Source organism: Lytechinus pictus, chromosome 10, assembly GCF_037042905.1.
Source record: "Lytechinus pictus isolate F3 Inbred chromosome 10, Lp3.0, whole genome shotgun sequence".
NCBI lineage: Eukaryota > Metazoa > Echinodermata > Echinoidea > Temnopleuroida > Toxopneustidae > Lytechinus > Lytechinus pictus.
The window spans coordinates 24,804,258-24,828,945 of NC_087254.1; the positions used below are offsets into that span (position 1 = coordinate 24,804,258).

At 35.2% G+C, this 24,688-nt stretch overlaps 3 protein-coding genes across 3 annotated transcripts in view; 1 reads left to right on the forward strand and 2 right to left on the reverse strand.

The window, feature by feature from the left end:
* Positions 1-699: 699 nt before the first annotated feature.
* LOC129270015 (uncharacterized) lies at positions 700-7,000 on the reverse strand. The gene is made up of 3 exons (XM_064105654.1): positions 6,567-7,000; positions 3,986-4,203; positions 700-3,169 (listed from the first exon to the last, which is right to left on the reverse strand). Exons 2-3 carry the CDS (start codon positions 4,179-4,181, stop codon positions 2,934-2,936), a joined length of 432 nt encoding a protein of 143 aa, XP_063961724.1. The 5' UTR covers positions 4,182-4,203; positions 6,567-7,000; the 3' UTR covers positions 700-2,933.
* Positions 7,001-11,062: 4,062 nt separating this feature from the next.
* On the forward strand, positions 11,063-16,941 carry LOC129270016 (uncharacterized). Its single transcript, XM_054907446.2, has 2 exons — positions 11,063-11,694; positions 14,831-16,941. Exons 1-2 carry the CDS (start codon positions 11,517-11,519, stop codon positions 15,052-15,054), a joined length of 402 nt encoding a protein of 133 aa, XP_054763421.2. The 5' UTR covers positions 11,063-11,516; the 3' UTR covers positions 15,055-16,941.
* Positions 16,942-16,946: 5 nt separating this feature from the next.
* The window catches only part of LOC129269348 (dual specificity mitogen-activated protein kinase kinase 4-like), a 30,655-nt gene continuing 22,913 nt past the window's right edge, over positions 16,947-24,688 (reverse strand). Inside the window, exon 12 of the mRNA XM_054906841.2 lies at positions 16,947-24,203. Within this exon, the coding sequence (XP_054762816.2) occupies positions 24,111-24,203 (93 nt within the window). The 3' untranslated portion in view covers positions 16,947-24,110. The remainder of the gene's footprint in view (positions 24,204-24,688) is intronic.

Here is a 24,688-nt window from a genome sequence, read left to right on the forward strand (position 1 = left end):
GTCTTGGCCTTTCATTGTCACGGCACATTTTGCGGTTTCTGATTGGTGCAAAGTTTGAGCGCTAGGGGTGACGTAACAATGAAATCACACTATTGTGCGAAGTAGTTCCAGTCGGCGTTGTGTGATTGGCGCAAATGCTTTAGAGCTAGGCGTGACGTAACAAAGGGATTTCGCAAATCAGTGTAGGGATTTGTGCCATATTGTTTATTTATTTATTTTTTGTTAAGATTAAACATGTGCATTATTATGAAATCAGATTTCTTTCGGATTGAGCAAAAAACAATTGTAATTTGGTTTCATTTATAAATAGGGTTCTGTATTATTTTCATTGCATTGTTCACTTGTTCTTATTCATTTTAGACTGATTTCAATAGTTCCTGCTGATACACTAAGGATTGGCGGAAAATAACTCTTAATGACGTGAAATGAAACAAGAACATGGTAAATGAAACCTAATATCAGCTGCGAAAGGAAGATGATGCAGGAGTGGGAGACAAAGAAAGAGAGAGAGAGATAAAGGGAGAGATATGAAAAGAGAAGGGGAAATGGAAAGGGGGATAGAAAAGGAGAAATACAGAAAAAAAATGCTAAGAATTAAAAATTAATCAAAGGACAAAAGAAGTGGCACATTTTATGCAAACCTGTTGTCGGACTCTTTTCCAAATAACCTTTATAATTAGACTTGAACAAATAGGAATCTCAGAGGTTTTTGTATTGCGTTCTTTATTCAGTAATAACGAGTTGATACACATTTTCATTAGCGATCACAAATGCTATATAAAGTAAACTGCTGTTATATATTCAACTCAAGTATTTGAAGAAAAAAAAATGTTATTCATTCCCATTTCTTTCTCATATTCATTTGCATTATCACACGTAATCACCATTTCAACTCTTAAGCGATGTGGGTAGTATCGAATTTCAAAATTTCCATTATTCCAGCATTGTCGTATAATTTGATAGTATGAATGCAGATCTTTGCCGAAACACTGATCAGGGCACTGTCATGATTGGGGTGCACATAATGTAGTATCGAGTGAGGAAGGGATGCAAACCTGCCCCCGGCCATGAAGGTGTGCATTATCTGAGATGCTTGAAAAAACACACATTATTAGAGCATTCTAGTTGTGTTCGGTAAAATTAATGCATTATTTTCTACACTTAAAAAAATGAAGTGCTTATATAGCACTTAATGTCCTTGTATAGTGACTGCACCGTGAGCGCTGATTTTCTAGTTCAAATTTGAACTTTGACTCAGTGCATGCAGTCACTATGACTATACAAGGACATTAATTGCTAAATTAGCACTTCATTTTTTAGAGTGTATATCAATACACATTTCAATCTCATTAGAAATAATTTCTATCATAGAAAAAGCCCTTTAATATTTTATAATAATATCTCTGTGTTATATAACTTTTATTGCAGGAAATACCGGGAGAGAATATGAGCAGTGAAGCTGAGTCAGTTGAAAATTGCAATAAAAAATAACACCATCCAATCCGTCAAAATTAAACTTCATCATTCACAACATCCAGGACTTTGATTAGATAAAATTGTTGGGATATAATGTCAAAGTGCAAACTGTGTACTAATATGATAATTCTAATTTCCAATATTGTAATGAAAATGATTCTCTCAGAAAAAAAGAATATTGCAATGGTAACAAGCATAAAAAAGAATAATATTAACAATAATGATAATATTAATGATAACGGTGAATGATTATGATGATGATGATGGTGGTGGTGGTGGTGATGATGATTATGATGATGATGACGATGGCGATCATGATGATGATGATGATGACATCGACGATTAATGGTTACAATCTATAATAAATCATTGCATTATTCAAGGGGTGATATACATTGGTAATTATAATTACTTTTCAGAGTAGAGCTCGATGAATTACGTTTCGATAGCGAGATTCCTGATGGCCCTCTCCATGGTTACCCCGTGCCCTGGAGTATACACTCTGACAAGTAAAAACAAATCAGTCAAAAATGACTAGTTAATAGGGTCAGCTGGGTGCAACTGTTATCCTAATCATATTTGACTATTTTCCAGTCGTATTTTACTAGAACATAGCTATTTCTGACTAGATTTTTTTAATGTGTAGTGGCGTGGCATAATGTATTTGCCAGAGTTTTTGTTTATTTGCCAGATTTTTTTGGCAAAAGTTTTATGCAACAGCTAGGCCCCTGGTGTATATCATTTAGTTTTACCACAAGAAAAGGGATCAACAGTCGCTCGTGATGAAGGCACTGCTAACTTAAGGACAGCTTGGTCAACACCCATCCATTCTGAATAAAGTTATTCTCATTGTCAAGATGAAGTTATTGGTACATTCATGATTTCAGAAAAATGATCTTTTCGAGTTAACATTATTAGCCTCATAAGAATTAAATGTAGTCACATATTGGTTATGACTATCGATAGGACGATATCGTGTTCAACGTTCATGACATAGAAATCTGGGATTCGATTCCTGACACAGCACTCCTACCCTTGAGCAAGGCATTTTACTTTGAATAAAGGATGACACGCGGGCTTTAGCGGTTCTAACTTGTCACAGAAGAAACGGTGACAAAATAGTTATTGCACTGCAACCGAAGGAGTCACAATCGTACGACGATGGGCTTGTGTTTGTTAGTAAATATCAGCTTGCTATACTCTATCTATTTGATCTCTTCATTCATAATTGTTCCTGTTTAATGAGAATCGTGCACCACATTCGGAGAAAAAAATGTAAGTGTCCCGTGCCTCAAAGGTACTTAGAAAATAGAAGAAAAATAATTTCTAGTGCAATATCTAAACAATCTAGGCTCACTTCTTCACAAGAAAAGTCTGCTCTTATAGCTTTTTTGTTTTCACTCTGTTTAGAGTTTAAATGCTGTTGCGATGTAGAAAACACCTGCATACGATCACCCTCATGTAATCGGGTTTATACTTTGCAAAGTGATCAGGTATTTCCCGCCAATTCGAGTCCAGACGATCACGTGTCTGCCGTCGGCGCGTCCCGTGTTTGGGATGTCGAAAAATGAATAGCGACCCAGCTCGTAAATTCTCTGTCCCGGTGCTGTGATCTCACGAATCTCCATCGCTGTGCTTTCAACCCTATGGTGACTTGGGTCCTTTGAAAAGCCACAGAGAAGCTCAAGTAAAGCTGTAAGAAACCAAATTGTTTAACAAAATCTTAGTATTGTGCATCAAATCTGATTTTTAATCATAGTTCATTTTCATAAAGACGTCATCAATTCAAGCTTAACCGCACACGATCGTGGTATCTCGCCTTCATAGAATAAAGTATAGTTCATGCCTAACGCTGTTTTCTGTATTATATTACAAATTAGCTAGTCATTTTCAATAGGAATTCTATGAAGCGTCCCTCTGACTATTTTCAAATTTTAGTAGATTTTATTCGATGTGATTTTAATCCTTTATCTATCTCCATCTCCCTTTTCGTTAACTCTGTCCTCCCATTCCTCATCACTCTATCTCTATTTTTTTCTGTCCAACTTTCTTTTTCTGATAGCTTTCTTCATTTTCTCTATATGCTTTTAAAAGGTTATCATTATTCATAACTTGAGACTGCTTTTTAAGCTTGCGATTATCCTTTTCATAGTTAACATGACGGTGACCTTTCCGCTCTGGAAATCCCCAAAAGGTCGAATGGTAATGAGTTTCTAAGAGTAATCCAACAAAGGGAAAAAGAGTGGTGCATTAAAAGCCAAGACATGGCTTGTCATTTCCAACGATGAACGGTAATACAGCTGAATATGAAAACTGCGCTACAGGCCTACAAAGTTATGTTTATTAAGATGTTAAAACATGACGACTTGCAGTTATGTGTATATATCTATTTTATTTAGGGAAAGAATAAAATGTCAAATTTTATATACAGATAACCAAAAACTGACCCCGTGCAATCGTGAGTTATGATCTAAGGTTACTCAGAAAACTATTGCACAATTCAACTCACCTTTCCTTCCCCTGATGACATCACGCCCTTCCATCATGACGCAACAATCCTCGGCATAGATGCAATCGACCACCTTCTCGAGCTGCCGGGTGTTATAGAGTTCGTCGTACATAGAATGGGCTTGAATGATCGCCTCCGTGATCGAGACGTCAAGTTCATCGTTTCCCGTGGTCGCTGATGACGCGCTGCATGCCATTGTGAATCTGGTCGGCCAATCTCTGAGAAAAATAGTTATTGATTTCAAAGCAAGAAAAAAGTGTTTATTTACACTGGAAAGAATATCAAGCATAATATGGTATCAGCTGAAATCGAAAGATATTGCCTTAATATTCCTAAATTATTGAGCCTTGATTTCATTTGAATTTGTATTTATTGCTGGAAATTTTACATTACTTTAGCAGTTTAGCGCTTTAAATCTTCATTCAAAACTCCGAGAAATAACGAAATTCTGTGCACCGCAAACGATAATCGTTTTATCATTTTTTTTGTCGTAGAACTTTTTTGGGCATGGTCCCCGGCCCCCGCCCCCCCCCCTCCGTACGCTAATGACGAACGGTGGCCTCGGTGGCCTGTCCTTTTTGTATATTTTAATGTACCTAGAGCTTAACATTCTAACATTTTAAGGCCTTCTAGAATTATTACGAGGATACATTTCTATAAAGTTAATCGTGCGCAAAAAGGCAACCTGTTTTTTTTTTATCGTGATCTAAAAAAGGAAACGTTTTTTAAGGACTGTTTTGCAGGAATTCATAAATAGGGTACATATATTGTTTATTTAACACCAAAATTGGGCAAAACTATATTACATAAATAAAATTCGATAGAGCTCATACAAGCAGGGGCGTATAGTCTCTTTAAGGGGGGCAATAGGGCCAGAAGGGATATACGTATATCATGTATATTGGGTATGTGTCAATGGGAAGGGTCAGTTTTTTATGACAGAACCTGAAACATTCGTCCCCTTTCCATAAAAAAAAACTTAGGCATGGGTCATATTTCTCACGAAAAATACGAGTCTTGGCCATTTAAAATATTAAAGAATCAAAATCTTTAGACATGGGTCCATTTTCATCCCCAAAATCCTATTGGTGTCTATTACAGCTAAACAAAATAGACATGGGTATGAATTTGAAGTTCTCAGCCCCACACCTTCGTCCGACCAAAATCTGAATACCTGTTTAGCATATATCATATAGCTTGACAGAAAGGGGTGGCCCCTTCTCATAATGCGGAAATATGTAAATAAATAGGATAAACAAGAGATAAAATCATTATGACGAATTAATTGATATATACCCAACCACTGTAACCCGCAAAATTGGTTTAATAAACATATTTTCTTTGTTAAGGTGGTTGGTAACTATCATCACCACGGTGGTCATTTGTGGTTATAAACATCAAACATAGAATTAGTCATCATGTGAATAGTAAATTTTAAAATGTTCAAATAGTAATCAAAATATTTTGATGAAGGACGATACTCTTAAAGCTGTATTCTTGCAAGTTCACATTTTTATTTCATGTTGGTATACACTGTAAAAATGAAGTGCTAATTTAGCACTTACTGTGTTTGTATAGTGACTGCACTGCGAGTGCTGAGTTTCTAGTTCAAATCTAAATTAGAAAATCAGCACACGTAGTGCAGTCACTATACAAGCACTTTAAGTGCTAAATTAGCACTTCATTTTTTACAGTGTATAATACATGCATACAGGACCCTGGGAACGATTTTGAGTGGGGGTGTTGAAGTGAATTTGACAAGCGAAAAAATGAAGTTTTCCCTAAAAAATATGGTTCATTTTCACTATACATTTCTGCCAATTGTCATATCTACCTCATTTGCAGGGGGTGCTATTTATGGAATATAACACACGCAGCACCGGGGGTGCTGTCTATGGAAAATAACACACGCAGCACCCCCAAGGATTTTTTTCCCAGGGCCATGCATGCATAATCATCCCGGAAACTCTTTCATATGATATTAATATATTTCAATCATACCTTTACTAAAGAGGAGTGCATGAGGAGAATTGACCTCAGTGAAGCCTAATTCTCTAATTGAATTTTCATGAGAATTATTGAAACAGTATTTAGTACAATATTAAACCAACGACAAGGAACCTGTCGTTTAATTACAGACACATGATGTTGCTAGAAAATCTTCGCAGTGAATTATTTAAATTTAGATTCCACATTTCAAAGGATATGTTTTATTAGTTGAATAGAGATAAGCATGGATCTATCAAAATGTATCTTGACACATCGAAAGCTGTTTTGTATGCATTTTGCAGCTGTAGACGCCAGACTCTTGAACTATGCGTCATTGTTTAGACAACCTTCATAAACGAATAGTTAATCACTCACAATTCCAGCTGAAGTTCGGTTCGACGTTTTCAGTTTTAGTTTCTCACCCGCAAAAAAAAGAAGAATAGTTTCCTTGTGCACTGGAGCATAATGAAAAACAAACGAATGGGTGAATCATAATTGATTCAACGATCAACAAATAATAAGTTTAATTATGGAATATTTGCTATATTGTAAAATTATAGAAAAAAATATGAATATTATAAAGCATACTTACTGATTTTAAGTTCTTATCCCAAAGTAACGGGGAAGGCTTGGAATGCTGGAATCGAGTAAAGGTTGAAATTGATGCCGCGGCGAAAGTGGACTTGATTCACAAAATTGATCCCTACAAATTGTCGGCGAGTAATGCCAGGAAGAGCAAGCATTTTCATTACCCCTAATACAGATTCGAGAATGTCATCACGCTCATCGTAGTTCTAACCCTCTCCTTCCTAAACACATCCCACGACACTGCAGGTGATTTGAATGTCAGATGAAGATAATATAGCAAGGTAGAGACATACCGGTCGACGATGCTAAGCTGAGATCTCTAAAAACGCACCTAAAAATCATTATGAGACTCCTATTATTGTCTGCTAGAGTGTCGTCTGCCCTTAGTTTTAATTCCACACACTTGATGCGTCCCCCTCGGCGAGAAAGCGCCACATCACACACACATACGGTAGGCAACTGGATAATATGCATGGAACTCTAGGCGAGGTGGCAGAGCGAGGACGCTCCAGTTTTGAGGGGTGCACGAATCTCCAACCGCAACGATCCCGACGATGAGAATTCTTTTATACCATTGTTATGATAAATTATCATTATCACGTGCAAAACTTCAGAGAAGTTATTCATAATTTAGGGATGAGCTTTAAAGAACATGATTCATGCATGAGTTATAACTTCTTCATAATAACAAGCCTCACGATCAGGAGGAATATGGCGCCACGGTACACTAAGATCGGCATTTGTTAGCCGGGGGTGTTACTGGCGCCATTTCTGCAAAACCTTTCCAATTATAAGAAGCAGACGGCTTTGCAAGATTTATTTTACCGGGAGTTCTGGAGCCAACTTTTATTAACTCCGACGTGTATCACTGTCTTTCAATCTTATTGCTGCAGTTATTATGATTATTAAAAAAAAAACTCGTCAAGACATGAATTCATCTTCTTTCGTATTTGCATGGGAAGCCACGATCATTTTGGTATAGAGCAATGGTCTCAAAATTCGAAACCCGGGTTCGAAGCGCAGTTACCATTCAAATCTCTTGCCAAATATTTTTAATAAATCTCTTCAACACAAATTCCTCTTACCATTCATACTTTATGCGTCATTAAGCAGATCTTCATCTTCCAAAAACTAAAATTACCCCAAATTCTCTACGTTGTAGAGGAATCAAGCTGTGGAATGATTTGAATAATGATATTAAACAAATTAAAACTCTAAATAATTTTTAAAAACTTCTGAAAGTTGAATTTTTCTCTCAGTATGAAAATCCTGCCAATAGCACACTGTAGGTCACTATGATTTATAATTATTACCTCTTGTTCCCCCCCCTATATTAGCCTATTGTTTTATAATTGTATTTCAATGTTATTTGTTGTTTACTCTTTATGTATGTCTTATATTTATTTGCATTTAATTGTATCATGGAGGTGCCCCACCCACAAGTTTTTAAAATGAAAAGTTCCAGGGGCTCCTAATCACATGTTTTTATCTAATTTGTATATACCTGTATTTTTATGACTGATTGATTGAAATAAATTTTGAATTGAATTGAATTGAATAAAATTGAATTGGTGCGTATTTTTGTACAATCCAACATCTCATAGGGGCAATCATAATGATGGGGACGTTATCACCCCCCCCCCCCCGTTTACCTGCAGATACCCATATACATTTCAGTAAGTTTGACAAGATTCTGTCCCATGATGTCATGTGGTCATGTTTTCTTTAATGTCATTCTGAAGCAAGCAAGCCTCCCTTAGCCTTTTAAAGATCATAGTTTTGTTTTGTCTCCAGTATTTCTGAAATCTGATCGGCTGCAATCGTGTGTACCTATTATAATAATCTAAGCAAATAATTAACCCTTTGTAGGGGTTCACCTTGTCCCAAAAAGTTCTGTCGAAAAAAGGGTCGATATTTGGTTTATAGGAATCGGACGAAAAAGGGGTAATCAACTAAAAAAATCTTTTAAAATAACTTTCACTCAAAAGTATAAGTTCTTTGTGAAAAACGTGTTATCTATAGTTATATTTTGATTACTTATCCGAGGGAAATGGCTATACAAACAGGGTAAAACCATTTCTGATATAATGAATTACAAAGTAAATGGAAGAGTTGTCCTCATCAACTTCCATAATCTACTAATTAAATTATCAATTTGAGAGTGACATTCTGCACTGTTAGAAAATGTATCCTTAAAATAAAAGAAGTTCCTGCAGCAGAGTCTCGAGAACACCTGTAATCTTATACCAGATTGCGTAATCTTACAGGAAATTGGTATTTGGTGTATGGAACCTTACAAATTTCCTTAAAGAAAACACCCTTTTCCCCTTTTTAAACAGACCTGTTCTATTAAATTGCAGTTTTATTCCTGTTTTATGAATTTACAGAATTATTCTGTTATTGCTTTCTGCAAAATCTTCTTTTCCCCCTGTAAAATCAGGGTTTTTTTAACAATGTGATCTTATTTTTGATCGGCTATGCTATGAGGGTTTTTTAAATTCATTATCCAATTTATCACAAACTTTAACGTTGTTATTACATTTTTTCTTATTTAAAATAAAGTCATGTTTTACCTAGATTTGGTTCTGCTAAACCTATAAATTGTTCATAAAATTTATTCTCTTTTTTCTTGCTTTGAGATTGAAAACAACATCTGAATAATTATGTATCTGACATTTCATTACAACACTCTGAAATGCAATTTATTTATAAGCAAGATTCATATTCTTCTTTACTCTATTTAAAAACCACAAAAATATTTACTTCCACGACCTTAATGATTTTTTTAAATTTATTCATGATTGACCTCTACACCAGCCAATTATAAACATTTTCTTCAAATTCATTGGAGCTCTATTAGGTGGTGCTAGTTCTCACCCCTCATTACCCCGAACATGAAAAGAGCTTCGCCAGCCTACGTCACATTGATGACAATGATAACACCTCCAGCAAACACAGAGTTATGGATTTTGTTTCAGAGAGAGAAAGAGAGAGAGAATGGGAGAGAGAGAGGGAGGGAGAGATGGGGTGATGAGTCATAACTAATGCAAACTCTTTTTATCGATAGAAAAAATATGTTTAAATACACGGTGTACCAATGCGGAAATAACAGCTGTTGAATTCTAGTGCAAGCGGTAAAAAATAGATATAAAATATTAGTTACGATTTGGGGGAATGGATTTCAGTGATAAAACATTCAATCATTCGTTGTAACTAGTAGCAACAAATATTCGAGACATTATGTAATTTTCACAGCGTTTTTACCAGTTCGTTTATTGTATTTCGTTTTTTGTAATAAAAAAAGATATACATCGTACAAAATGATGAATAATGACTGAGGAACGAAAGTAGTGAACAAGATTTAATAACGTATTATTATAATATTTTAAATTGGTTAAGTGCAAAAAAAGTTCGGGGACCTATAACATATTTGCCTTTTGGTCATATCCATTCATTTTCCTTTTTCCAGACAGAATTATCAGCTCACCTTTTATCGAACCACTTTATAATATCGATATGAATTATGCACACATTGTGGGCTGAGTCATTATATCCGAACATGATGTCGTTGTGATTGCCAATGATAATCTTATATAATGCGGGATATATAGTTACACAGGAATACGTTCAATATTGACCCATCCTTTTGTAATAATTCTGGAATGTGCTCTATTATCTATTTCTCTTTTCCATGTATGAGAAAGGGGGATGTTCACTTGATATATAACATTTCGCTCCAACGTCAAAATAGTTATTTTGGATGTTATAGATTTCACTAACATCATAACTACATCGTTCAAAAAGCTAATATACATCATTTACTAATCAAACACACTTTGCCCCCATTGTGAATGATTAACCATCATCATGATTTCGAATGATTTATGATACCCCATGTAACCCCCTTTGCCAGAACGATTCAAAATACTATACCTCCTCCCTCCATTCTCTCCCGAGTTACCACTTTCTTATTCTAATTAATTTTGTCCTTCTTTTTAAGTTTCTTCTTCTTTTCCTTTCTCTTCTTTTTCTTCTTCTCCTTCTTCTTTCTCTACTTTAAACTGATTACGGTCCTTCTTCCTTCCCTTATTTCCTCTTCTTCGTCGTCCTGATATTCTATGCATTCCTATATTTACTTCCCCCTCCTCGGCCCGTTTTTATCCTTTTGTTTATTTTCTAAATTTACTTTCTCCCGCTTTTCACTTTCTTTATTTCACGTTCTTTTTTTCCAGCAATTCCTTATTATTTACTTTTTTTTCAATTCGAACTCTAGCATGTTTAAGAACTTAGAAATTATCATACTCCAATTTTCTTCAATACTTTGTTTCCAAACAATAGCGGTTACAAAATAAAATATGAAATGAAAACGATTTCTACGGTTTTCATGCACTCATCCCCGTCGTTTGCCTTACTCTTCAGTTTGATTTACAAATCAAGTGTGAACGCCCCCCTAGCTGACTGTATACATGAGCATACAGTAAAGGACTATGTCACCTGTTTGATTCCAGTATACTACACACAAGATGTATAATGACATGTGCACGTCTAAAGTGGTTTGATATGCATCTCCTTTTTCTTGCATCCCTCGAAGGGCTGTTTGCTCATCGTGGTTCTCTCCTCTCGGTTGGTTCAACATCTCCAGACCCGTTTTCAACCATTCCTAAGTGAAGTGGGATGCTGCTTGGGAAATCATTCATTAAATTTATAATCTGACGAATAATCATCAGTTACAGTATAGTTGAATCCATGATCAGTTAAATGTGATCGGTTTCTAACTATAAATGCGCTTCTAATGTCAAGTTTAGTGTCAACAAGATTTTGGACTTTTCTTAGTATCCTATACCATTCGAATTTCCTGTATCTGCAAATTGATATGGTTACGACCTAATCTCGTGTCCTAATTTCGCCTTGGAGACAACACTAACTGCTTTCAGCTTGACATTAATGTTTCAACATGGCTGCCACTCCGTCTTCGACTAGGACTGCGGTTCGCGGGTTCGTGCTCGAAAGGCGACGTCTGCAGATGACCCTCTTCAACTTCGAGGATTTGGCGGGAATCGGAAGCAAACTCTACTCACCCAATGCTCACATGATGTACCCGGGGTGTAGCCCCATGGAGGAGAAATCACCAGGTCAGTGGATAGCTAGGTGCTTGTTAGCATCCTATGAATCTCAGTGCATTTCCTTCTTTAGTTTTGCGCTTGCATCATCCCTTCTCACCGTGACTCTGATTGTCTCTTTTTCTCCTTTTCTTTTTCTCTCTATATATCTCTTCACCCTTCCTCTCTCTCTCTCTTCACCCCTCTCGCATACCCTTTAATTTCCTTATATGCCTTCCTCTTCATGAATTATAATAATTCTCCTTTCTCTCTTTCTTTCTTTCTTTCTTTCTTTCTTCCTTCTGCTTCTTCTTCTTCTTCTTCTTCTTCGTAGTACACTGTAAAAAAAATGAAGTGCTATTTTAGCACTTAAAGTGCTTGTATATGTGACTGCACTACGAGTGCTGATTTTCTAGTTTAAATTTGAACTAAAAATCAGCACTCGTAGTGCAGTCACTATACAAGCTCATTTTTTACAGTGTAGTTGTTGTTGTTGTTGTTGTTGTAGTAATAGTAGTTGTTGTTGTAGTAGTAGTAGAAGTAGAAGAAGTAGTAGTAGTAGTAGTAGTAGTAGTAGTAGTAGTAGTAGTAGTAGTAGTAGTAGTAGTAGTAGTAGTAGTATAGTAGTAGTAGTAGTAGTGTAGTAGTAGTAGTAGTAGTAGTAGTAGTAGTAGTAGTAGTAGTAGTAGTAGTAGTAGTAGTAGTAGTAGTAGTAGTAGTAGTAGTAGTAGTAGTAGTAGTAGTATAGTAGTAGTAGTAGTGTAGTAGTAGTAGTAGTAGTTTGATGTTACTATTATCATGCCTTATACCTATAGGCTCCACCCTTTATATGGGGAGGGTAGTATAATGAAGACCATGGGCATATCAAGCAATGTCGTTTTTGTTTATACCTCTCATACGTTAATTATAAAAACTATAGTTCGCAATAATCTTAAAAGAAAGAATAAGTAAGAAAAAATGCATCCCTGTAAAGAAGTAGAATTCCATCCAAAGGAGGTCAAACGTTTGCCAATTTGAAAGAATCTAAGCCATCAAATCGATTTACTTCTAAATTTAGAAATTGCAGAAGGTTAAGGGATAAAAAGCATGGTCTGCTAACCGATTCTATAAATGCACTTGCCATTTGAAAACCTCGGCTGCTAAAACATCGTAGAATGTGAAAGGTCGCACACGTCGAATCGCCTGAATACAATATATAATATGCAACATATACTCATGTGAGAGAAGAGCATTTTGTATCTTTGGGGATTTCACACTTCAGCCCTGTAGCACAAAAGATATAATCAATAATTTTGTACAATTAATCGTAACTGTATGTCTATGGAAAACTTTTATGCAAAAAGTTACAATCAATTGTAAAAATTATGCGTACCTCTTTATGATGCATCCCGCCCCCGGGGGGCCGTTTCATAAAGCTGTTCGTAAGTTAAGAGCGACTTTAAGAACGACTGGTGATCCTTTCTTACGCGCAAAACCATCGCTAATGAATATACCATATTTGCCATTAGAAAGAATCACCAATCGTTCTTAAAGTCGCTCTTAAGGACGTTCCACAGTTATATTTGTGCGCATTATGATCTGCGCATAGTTTACACTCTGCGCGCTGACGTCACAATGGATGAACAGGTGATTAATTAGCTGCGGATATGAACTGATTTTTCTCATCTTCTGCACTTTAACTGCAGATCCGATGCGTTATTTCATGAAGCTAAAAAATTGAATTATTCCATGGACCATTCAAAAAATATTCTCTACAATTTCAAAATACTTTACTCTGCAGTGCTGCCAAGAATCACGAATATTAGCCCGAGTTTGAATAAATGGTAGAGTGGTTTTGATTTTTTCTTCACATAGATACTAAGCATTCGGCCCATTTTTGGTGTTTTAAAAAGCACATTTGCTCTAATAAAAATGCTGATAGTTTAAAAACAAGCACATGAACCCCTATTTTTTAATGTTTGTACCTCTTAGGTATACCTTCCTCTACAACTCTGCAATTTTTGGTGAAAATGACATGGATTTTGAATAAAGTGCAGCATTTATTGTACGTTTGTAGTTTGTTACTGAAATTTTACATTTTTTAGATTGGGATTTTGTTATCTTTTACGCCATTTTTAAGAACTGACAGTGCTGTAAAACTTAAAATTGCAAACAAATAGCACTATTAATAGATTTTCCATTCTAACGATACAATTATTAACTCTCTTGCGAAATTTGATGACTTTTTCATGTATTTTGAATGAGTAATGGAGGTTTAAACTCATTGTAGTAATCTTGGGCGGTCTAAAAATGTCAAATTCTTTTGAATGCGCAATTCTTGAGAACATCAATTTGGGTGAACTTTGAAGCTCTATAGCAAAAAATCAAGCTCATGGACCTATGTTAATTTTTGCATATTTCGAATATTAAGGTTCTAAAGTATCTATGTGCAAAGTTTGGTGAAAATGACATGGATTTCACTTTAACTGTGGAACGTCCTTAACTTACGAACAGCTTTATGAAACACCCACCAACGGTTTAACAGATATGGTACGTCGGACGGTCGGAGCATGCATAGAATGTCGTTTTAAAATCTAATCCATTTTCTTTCAATCCTTCAAACCAATTAACCGACTTCTTGATGGCAAGAAATATGTTTTTAATGTCTACAAAAAAAGTTTGTGTTGTTATCAAATGACAACTTTCCGGATAAAGCATTTAATTATTGATACCAAGAAAGGTCTTCTACTGCTCAGTGGAAAAAAATACAATGCGTGAAACCCTTAAAGATATGCCAGGGCGGGTCCATCATTAATTTCGTTTTGAAGAGGGAGTGGGATGAAAAGATAATAATGTTTATGTTAATATATATCATTTCATGGACAAAAAATTTCCTTTCTTGTTATTGTTTAACATTTTTTTAAATATAAATCTTTAAATTGGGGTGCTTGTAGTTTGATCAATATTGACTAAAGGTAATACTAATATGAACATTATCTTTGGAAACACAAGTAATATAGCCTATACATGTAATCCAACGACTCTGGAGAGTAATACATTTTAACTTGTCTTTTGTGTTTTGTACGTGTCCATCATATATTCAACGTTTATATAAATTTTTTAAAACATTTTTTTTAATACATTTATATTTAACTTGTCTTTTGTGTTTTGTACTTGTCCATTTCACCAGAGGCTGTTTTTCGCTGGTTCCGAAAACTTGGCGGGACAAAACTGGGAATCAGCGTGCAGGAAGTCGGAGATGACATGGACAGCGAACGGCTCTTCGAATGGAGCTATGTCAGACTGACCAAAGCCGGTGGTCAAGTGTTAAAAGAAGGAAAGTTAGCAGCAGTGTGGAAGAAAAATGGATCCAGTTTTGTTATCGACGTAGAAAGCTTCACTCACAACGCTTAGAAAGCTTCTCTCGTACTTGTTTCAAATTTAGTAATCAAATTCAAATTTAACTTCACTTTGGGCTGAGCCTAAGTGAGAGTTTTTGTGCGAGTCGTATATAGAATGGTTTTAAGAACCAGGATTTTAATACTTTTGTTTAAATATATCGACCTGCCGTTTTATCTAAAATCTACCTTTCACGCAGAACGAGAAGTTGGTTATATGGGCGTATATTCACGCTTTGCATACCGTACGAAAAATTTGTGCATCTGAAAGTGAGTGAAGAAATATTCGGTATAAAAACTTTTAAAAAGGACGAAAAGATGACAGGCACTGTATCAGTGAAAGCGCCATGGGGCAAGGGGATGACCCCTTAAGTGGAATTTATTGAAAAAATGAGAAGACAGAAAAGGGGCGGAAAATAAGAGAAGAAAGAAGAAATAAAAAGAGAAATTAAGCTATGCGTCGTGTAATAGCCCATATTTTATTCGATGAATAAGTGAAGTCGCTTATTTCACCATGACCTGAAAAAAACTGATCACCAGTCCTTACCATGGCCTTCCAAGTGATAGAGTAAAGGTCATTTGGGATAAAAAATTAAAATTCTGATACCTTTTCACTAAAAAAGTGCCAATATATGCCAACGCCGTTTCAATACATTCAATTCATGAGTATGTATTGGATTATCAGACTAACCAGTTACCCCCCCCCCCCCCCCTTGAAAATGATGGACAAAGTCAGTTAGTATAGATCCTTCCTAACAGAAAATGTTAACAGGGACCTGGGAAGAGAGGGTGCTGGTATTGAAAAATATATATTGACAAGGAAAAAATGGCCTCTCAAAAAAATGAAGGTGAATTTGGTCAGAAAAGAATCTGATAAGCAAAAAAAAATGGTTATCACTCCAAACTGAAGGTGATTTTGGTCAAATTAATACTTTTTAGCATACTGATCTGATCCCCAGGGGTTGCTGCCTATGGTGTATGACATAGGCCTACGCAGCACCCCATCTTAGGGGAGGGGTTGCTTCAGCACCCCCAGCACTCCCACTTTAAGGGCCACGAAGGTAAATCCAGAAACAGATTATGATACAAAATGAAATCTGAAAACATTGGCGTATATAAAATTTTGAGGTCGAGTTTGGAGTCTGTACGCACTACAATATTTCTGACAGAGACAAAAAATACAAATATGAACTTTTTAATATGATAAATTGAATCCACATAATATATTTCAGATTGTTCTTTGAGCCTGATGTTGCCATCATAACTTAAATGATGAAAAGTGTCACATGACTGCCACGTAATAAACCATAATTAAATAAAAAGTACAAGGTTTTACATCAAGCTAATTAAATGTCTATTAACACTATTGTTTAATCTGTCCATGTTGGGAGCTAAAGGGATTGTGTTTGATTGATAAATATGAATAATAGGAAGACTGGTAGGTTTTCTTTAATGGTGCCGTGCAATATTCTCTCGGATTAGAAAAAATGTAATCTACACGACCTGGTTAAAGTATCATTCAGTTTATTTCACGATTGCATAAGAAAATATGTGAAATGCGAATAATTCTCCCATTTCCGTTCACCGTTTTAAGCCTCGCTTCTTCCTTATGTATTTTTATATCTTTATCTAAACTGGGGTTTTTATGGGGGGGGGGGTTGCTACTCTCCTTTGTCTCTTAAGTGCAAATAATATTTGAAATGCAGAATAGCAATTAAAGAATGATATGAAATCGATTTCAAAGCTCATTGTATTGTTTTCTTTTTCCTTCACTTTATATAACGACTTTTTTTTTCATCTTTATTCACTTCATGCTCTCTTCTCTTCTCTCTCTCCTTCTTTTTTTCTGTTCCCTCTGGACATACCTATCACAATGATTCATTAAACAGAAAAAAAGAAAACCAAACATTTTCATTGTTTATTTGTCATTTTTAATGTTCAGTGATAGTATAACAGAACAAATCATTACACACACGGCTTTTTAGTAGTTCATAAACATTTACAACAGATATCACATTTTCCATTTTGAACCAAAATAATATGGCTATAACGAGACATACAATAATCCAACAGTCATATAGATAATATATAAATACATTCTTCTCTATATTTTGTTTAAAACACAAAAACAACCAACATCTTTGATAATATTCTTGTATCAAATATCTATTCTTCTCTACTAAGTTACTTTCAAGTTCATAGGAGACAAATTACATGATTTCTTCTAGCATACATGTATATTTATAAACATTGGGGTCTGCTTTCCATTTAGGTCTGACCATAGACCAAGGGTCTGTTTCATAAACGACAACAGCTGTAACTCGGTCATTAAGGCGAGGTAACATGGTAACAGGGTCCAGCAGCCAATCAGAATCAAAGTAACCATAATTGCAACTCTTTATGAAACAGGCTACAGTTATTTAAAGAAAAAAATATCCCTTTGCAAATAACAATTTATGTTATTCTTTTAATATTTGAGTTTTGGTAAATCCTCCCCAAGTGGCTGTCATTATTTCATGGATGTATTATGCGATTTCACATGAATTACTTTTTGGAGGGGTCGAGATCCAGAACAAAATAAAAATAACAGCTTATTTTGCTTTTCAGCATGAGGCCACTTCTCAAATGTGAAATATTATATTAAAAGGCTCAGGGTAAGATCGTTTAAACTTTCTGATATGAAAATAAAACCAGAACATTACCAAGAGAGGATGCTAAACATTCTCAAACAAATTCAAACATTCAATAAAAATAAATGGAAGAATACAAGTTTAACAGTCAAACACTTTTATAAAATTAAATCAGAAGATATTCCAATATAATTTCCATTATTGGACCTTAACCGAACCTCTAGACAGGCTTAAATGCTGACAAGTTTGATGCCAACATCAAGCTTGAATAAAGAAAGGTGTGACAATAGAGCGTCAAGTGCTCTTGAATTAATGACAGATGCAACAATTTTCATGAATGTAAAGCGCAATAGATATGCATTTAAACTAAAATGTGTAAACTGAATATTTTCCATTTGATAGACTAGTCTATGGTCAAACAATATACAGACTCCTTTTTACAGAAAAGCAGACCCACAAGAATACTGATCAATGCGAGTTAAATCTCTTAAAAACATTTTATAAAAATACCTTCATCCCTTCTGATTGTCTGTCTACCCATTGTAAGGCGCCTTACCATAAGTCAGTGCATCGTCTTTCACAGAGGAATCATACAAGTCTCTTAATCACTAATCCTCACAATCATAATAGACAAAATGAGGGTGAATGCAGAAGAGTCACTGTAACAGTGGGATTCACAGAAGATCTTCATAGCAGCTTTCACAAAGTCCACATTTTGTTTATTATGAATGTGAGGATAAGTGATAAAAAGGTGCTTGCAGGATACCTCTGTGAAAGATGCATCGCTGACTTTTGGGAAGATACCCAAGTGACAAACTTTTCAAGATGCCCATTATGATGTTGCTTTTTCTTGCAGTTCAAGATATGTTGCAATAATAAACATATGAGAGACACTACACATCCTGTTTGATCAAGGCAAGCAAATTTAGGATTAACCGATGAACAATGAAAAAAAAAGGGACATCATTTTTCTGTAACACTTCTAATTCAGTCTCTTAAATCCAGATGAAAGTTTGAAACAATTATTCTGGGGTAAAAAACACAACTCAGATTTAAGCTGAATTAAATTGATTCATTCAGAGATATATAGTCGATTACAATGTAGCATTATTCCAGTAAATCTGACATAGCATCCAGGATCAGATATGAACCGTTCTTGATTCATTCATATGTCCAGTTGACAAATCGTAATTCTTGATTGTAAGATACTAATATCCAAACAGAAAATTGATCATAATAAATCATATTTTGTATTTAAAAATAACAGAAGGAAGTATCAGAATAAGAGTCAACATTTCACAGATGACACAAGCAAGAGTGAAATCACTGCACATTCAAGTGCAAATTAAAAAGGTAACTTTCAAAACATAACAAAAATCAATGAATGAATCTTAGGGCTGAGGAGATATTTCATCAAACTATCCACTTCAATAATGTCACACATGACCAGCCTTCCAAAATACAAATGTGCTCCATTCATCATCACTATAAGAAAACTGAAAACAACCCAATTTTCAAAGTACCATGTTGGGTGGGGTGTGTGTGTGTGTGTGGGGGGGGGGGGGGTGTCAAGATATCAATTTTACAAATTCACCGTCTTTCCCCAGCACGTAAAGACAGTATGGCAAATTTGTGATTGAACAAAACAGGAGAAGGCATGATTTTTCACATTTCATGAATTTATGCTTTTGATGAACAAACAAAACAAAAACTTTTGTCATATCCAAAGCATGGGAAAACACAATTCTAAGCAATAAATATCCATTCAAATTGCATGATTCCATGCATTTTCAAGCACAAATATACATTTAAAAAGCTAGTGGCCTCACTTCTCCATTTCTCTTTGTATTAGTTTGGCATCAGAGTCCACAAACACGATTAAACACTCACACATGTAAATTCTATTTTTGCACTCCTATTCCTCAATTACCTATGAAATTCATGATTCTCTTCTAAAAATATCAAATTCTCACAATTTTCTATCTCCATTGAACCATTCTCATATTTCCTATGTACGTTCAAGCTAACACTGTTCACTTTAAACAAAGAAAGTCCACTGGTAACTTACATTTAAGTAATACCATGCTACCAAACATATTATTAGCATTTTTACAATCTGTAAATTCATTTTCAGCAACAAGAAATACCAGTTAATTGGTAGCCAGTGACTTTGTAATACATTATAAATGCATTAGATATAAAATTTCACATTATCTCATTAAATTTCCCCAGAATATTTATAAATTTTGCTATTTTATCAATACTGATATTGCAATAAATGGGTTTCTGTTGTTGCAGGTGACAATACTCAATGACAGATTTTGCTATCCTTAAGATTAGCTAAATGGGTTATTCTAAAGAAGAAAAATAGCTAGGAAGCTAATATCCAATGCATGACTATCTATACAATCCTATTTGAAGTAGGGAAAACTTTTCAAAAGTAGATCATCAGTAAGCCACTTCCTAAGCTGACAATACTTTGTGGATAGTACTGTTTGTATTCTTATTTAGATATTACAAAGCTTCAAAACTATTGCATAAACATAGTTTTGACATCCAACGGTTTGATTTTTAAAAAGGATTGATATGCAACTTAAAAAAATCAAATGCAACTACCGAATGGGCACTTCTGATTAGTTGATTAGTTTGATTTTTTAGAATTGTGTTTAATAGCAACTCTATCTGCGATGGGCCTCATATCATCTAAGGTAAATTGCCAATTTGTCTATTGCCAACTCGTCCACCCATCACATTGTCTACCTTCTTTTAGTGTAATGCCATTCAGTACATCAACATTTCGTCTAGCAACCATTTGGTCCAATAATCACTCTATCTAATCACCAGTTTGCCTATGACCACTTCATCTCACAACCATTTAGTCTAATACCCATTTTCGTTTCATTTTCATTTTGCCAATTTAACATTTAGTCCAATTAGACTAAATGGTACATGGACTAAATGGCTATTGGACCAACTGGTTTTTAGATGAAATGGAGAGTGGACGAAATGGCAATTAGACCATGTGGATAGTGGACAAATTGAGGGTAGACCAAATGATAGTAGACGAGTTGGCAATTGGATGAATTGGCATTATTAGACCAACTGAAAATAAACCATCATCTAATACCTACTATCTAGACTTCATTTGAATAGAAACAGCTGAAACTAGTCAGGAGTGCACATTATGACATTATGACATTTTCCTGAGTGTTTGCAAAGAGCACTCGCGGTATTGGCTTTGGTTAATTGTCACTTTCCTTAAAAACCCAAATAACTTTGGCAATATGGCATGTTAACATGAAAATGAGAGCAGATTTCCATGTTGTTACAGAAAACCATAAGAATTCAGAGACATGTCATGTGAAATTATACAATAGCATCTTTTGCAAAATGAGATTTAGTATGAAAAGTACCAACGCATCACACATACTACAGTTTTTTTCTGGTTTTACACATCAAACATGGTTTCAGAAAGAAACCCTCCTATACATCATAAAGTAGTATATATTCTGAATCTATATGTATGCTGATGCAAAGTTTGGTTCTTGTGGGAATGATGATGATGATGATGGTGATTATTATATCAGTGATGATGGTGGTGGCAATTCAAGTTTATATCATTATGATGATGATAATGACTACAAATACTGAAACTTACACTAACTAATCCTTTCGTCTTGGTTGTAATAAAAAAACATGGCAGATATACATATATTTCACACTTGATAGCAGCAAAACTCCCTTTAGAACATTTACAACTTGGCATACACTGTATGCAGCTTATCATAATTGCAATTAATTCATTGTAACCATGATTGCCCAAAAATTATTCATTTTAAATAAAGTTTGCTAAAATTCACAAAGCAACAAAACATGTGCACAATCAAATATTACAGTGATTTATTTTGCATACCTTGACTTCATGTTTCCTTTGCACAAAAACCTTTGAGATCTTGCCTCGAGTTTTACTTTGCTTTACTACGATGTCATATGAAATCTTGAGCAACATTTATGTACAGCGTTGTGGCCCAGTGGATTCGTCTCCGGACTTTGAAACAGAGGGTCGTGGGTTCGAATCCCAGCCATGGCGTAATTTCCTTCCTTGGGCAAGAAATTTATCCACATTGTGCTGCGCTCAACCCAGGTGAGGTGGATGGGTACCTGGCAGGAATTTATTCCTTGAAATGCGTGTGCGCTGTAATCTTAGGAATTACGGCTACCAAGCTACAGCTGGGGTAATAATATCCAAGTCCTTTGGAAGCGCATAGAGATACTATTCATAATTGTGATATGCGCTATACAAGAACTGTATATTATTATTATTACAAAATTGGCAGGACATGAGGCATCAGATAAATTGTTAAAGATGCAGAGTATTTTTGTCACAAACCACATTGTGGATGGATGAGACTGTCAAAAGCAATTTTTTTCTGCACAGTTTGAACAAATCATCATTTGAGAGTTGATGCATATAATGCAAAAAACAAGTAAGATGTCTTTCAATGTTTAAACACTGCAGAAATTTCTGTTGAGCTTTTTCATGACATACATGAAGGAGGCTTACTTAATAACAAGTTTTTTTTTCATTGTGCCCATTGAACCCCCACAATGGTGCATGGAACATACAGACAGTCATACAAACAAACAGAGAGAGAGAGAGAGAGAGAGACTCACACACATATACACACGTACATATGCACAGAAAACAATCGATATGCAGCTAAATTTAGAAGCACAAGTTCTGGCAAATAAATATCAATTACTGTCAAGTCTTATTCAAAAGAAGTCAGTTGATAGCAAGATGACAGGAATCTTGCAAAATGACTTTATTTAATAAAGGAATATCAAACTTGGGCAAGCGATTTGAAAAATAGACTGCTCAGACCATAAATGAAACTGGAAATGGCTTTCCTGTTTTAACATTTCCTATATCACTAATTAGATTTGATAAATAATTTCAGAAATCAAAAGCAGCTTCAGACTTAAAGATACATTAATGATATTGCAATGAACACTGATTTTATGAGAAAGTCTGTAAAACCAAAGTAAATTGTCACTTTATCGTCATAGATATAGATCTGTACTCTTACCTAGACTGAACTCTGTGAAATCATGAAATCTAAGCTGAAAATGATCAAAGTGAAGATCGACACCACAGAAAAGCACATGTGGGACAGTGTATTATTTTTGACTGGAAAAAATCTGAAATTTGACTGAAATGCCAAGCTATGTTGCTAATTTCTTAGCAATTACCATCCAGAATCCTTTAGTGCATATTTTTTTATTCATACTTACAGACATTTACACATAAAGCCATCTTTAACTTGCCAATATCTTTGTGAAACACCCCAGAGACTGGTTGAGAACTTCATAAGATACAATCGGCAGACAATACGCAAGAGGATACCAGCTTTGTGACTGTCTTTCCTCATGTAGTTTTCAGACAGGTTTCCTCTAGTGAAGATCCATTTTGTCTGTGGAATTCACTTACAAGACAGTTATTTATCAAATGCTCCACTCAAGATCATTTTGAAATCATAATTGGCCATTCCATTTTAAATCAATCAACCATTTTGCATGTCTGACCCCCATTTTTTCCATCATTATTCCACTTCGTGAACTACTTAAGCCAAGAAAACTTGAGAGCATTGAATCATTTTATATGAAGTACAAAATACAAATGATCTCATGAAGGTCCCGCATGTAGGGTTGAATGTACATGTACATACTTTATGGAATTTCCCTAATAATTATCTTCCACAATGTATTGGGATGATTTTTGCTAGGTGGTATACAGATATATCATTTCCTGGTCATCAGACCTGGCTTAACCAGATGCATTGTCCGCACTTTCTCTACTCCCTGGGGAGCGTTCCAACAAGAGAAACCAAGCTCAAATTACTCAGCATATCATATTGGATTTGCAACCTACTGGGCACCCATTTTATTGGCAGTTAACAGATCAAGTTCTTGCTTATTCAAACTCCTTTTGGCAAAATTACATTTAATCTGGATGATGGTGGGAGTTAAAGAACATGACCAAAAGGCTTAATACTGTCACCCTTGTTGCTGGCAACACGAGGCTATGTTCACTTACAAGCAAATCACCAAAATTGTTTTGATTTTTAAGGAGGGAAATAAATGAAACTTTAGATGTAATATCCCAAACACAATAAAAAAGCACAAAAAGAACAACAGCAATGTTCCCACAGAACCCTTTGTTCTCATCAGCACTGAACTGTGAAGCAGTCCCATTAAAAGTCCCATTTAAAACGCCATGTGAACGCTCCCAAGATCAGAAGACTCCTTTCAAAACAGTCCCACGCATAGAGAGTCCTATGGTGAAACACATGAAGAATAGCACTATCAAAGAGCATGATGTTTGGCTGTTTTGAGTTTTCTCCTGATATACAGTGAAAGTCTATTAAATTAACAGCATGGCTCAACTCTGTCCACTCATCGCAAGGAGGATCTCTGAGACATAGGTTGCGATGTCGATGTTGGCGTGTTCGTATTCTTTGATGAATTTGTACTCCTATAAAAAAAAGTGAAAAACAGAGAAATATGAATAAGGGCATGAAACAGTGACCCTACATGTCTTTAACTGAAGAGGTGAGATTATAAATGAGGGCTTTGTGTACATGATAAAGTCAAATACTCCATTTAACAAATAGGATTTAGGGGATATATACGGTATATAAACAGTCATGGGTCTAAGATATGAGTGAATAAATTGACGCTCCTTTGCTACACCTCCTGGCAACTAATACGCAATGTAATTTCAGTGTGATGTAACAATAGCTTCATGCACACAATCATTTACTAACCAATGATAATCTTGCGGGCGGAGCAAAATATTCATTTCATCCAATATGGAAAATATTGGATAGGCATATACGTTAGAAATCAGTTTTTATATTTTGTCTCTTTGAAACCTTGCAAGATGTCAAAAAATATCTGCGCCTCTAAAACCCTACATCTAAATAATAATGATAAACATGTAGTCAGGAAATAAATTAT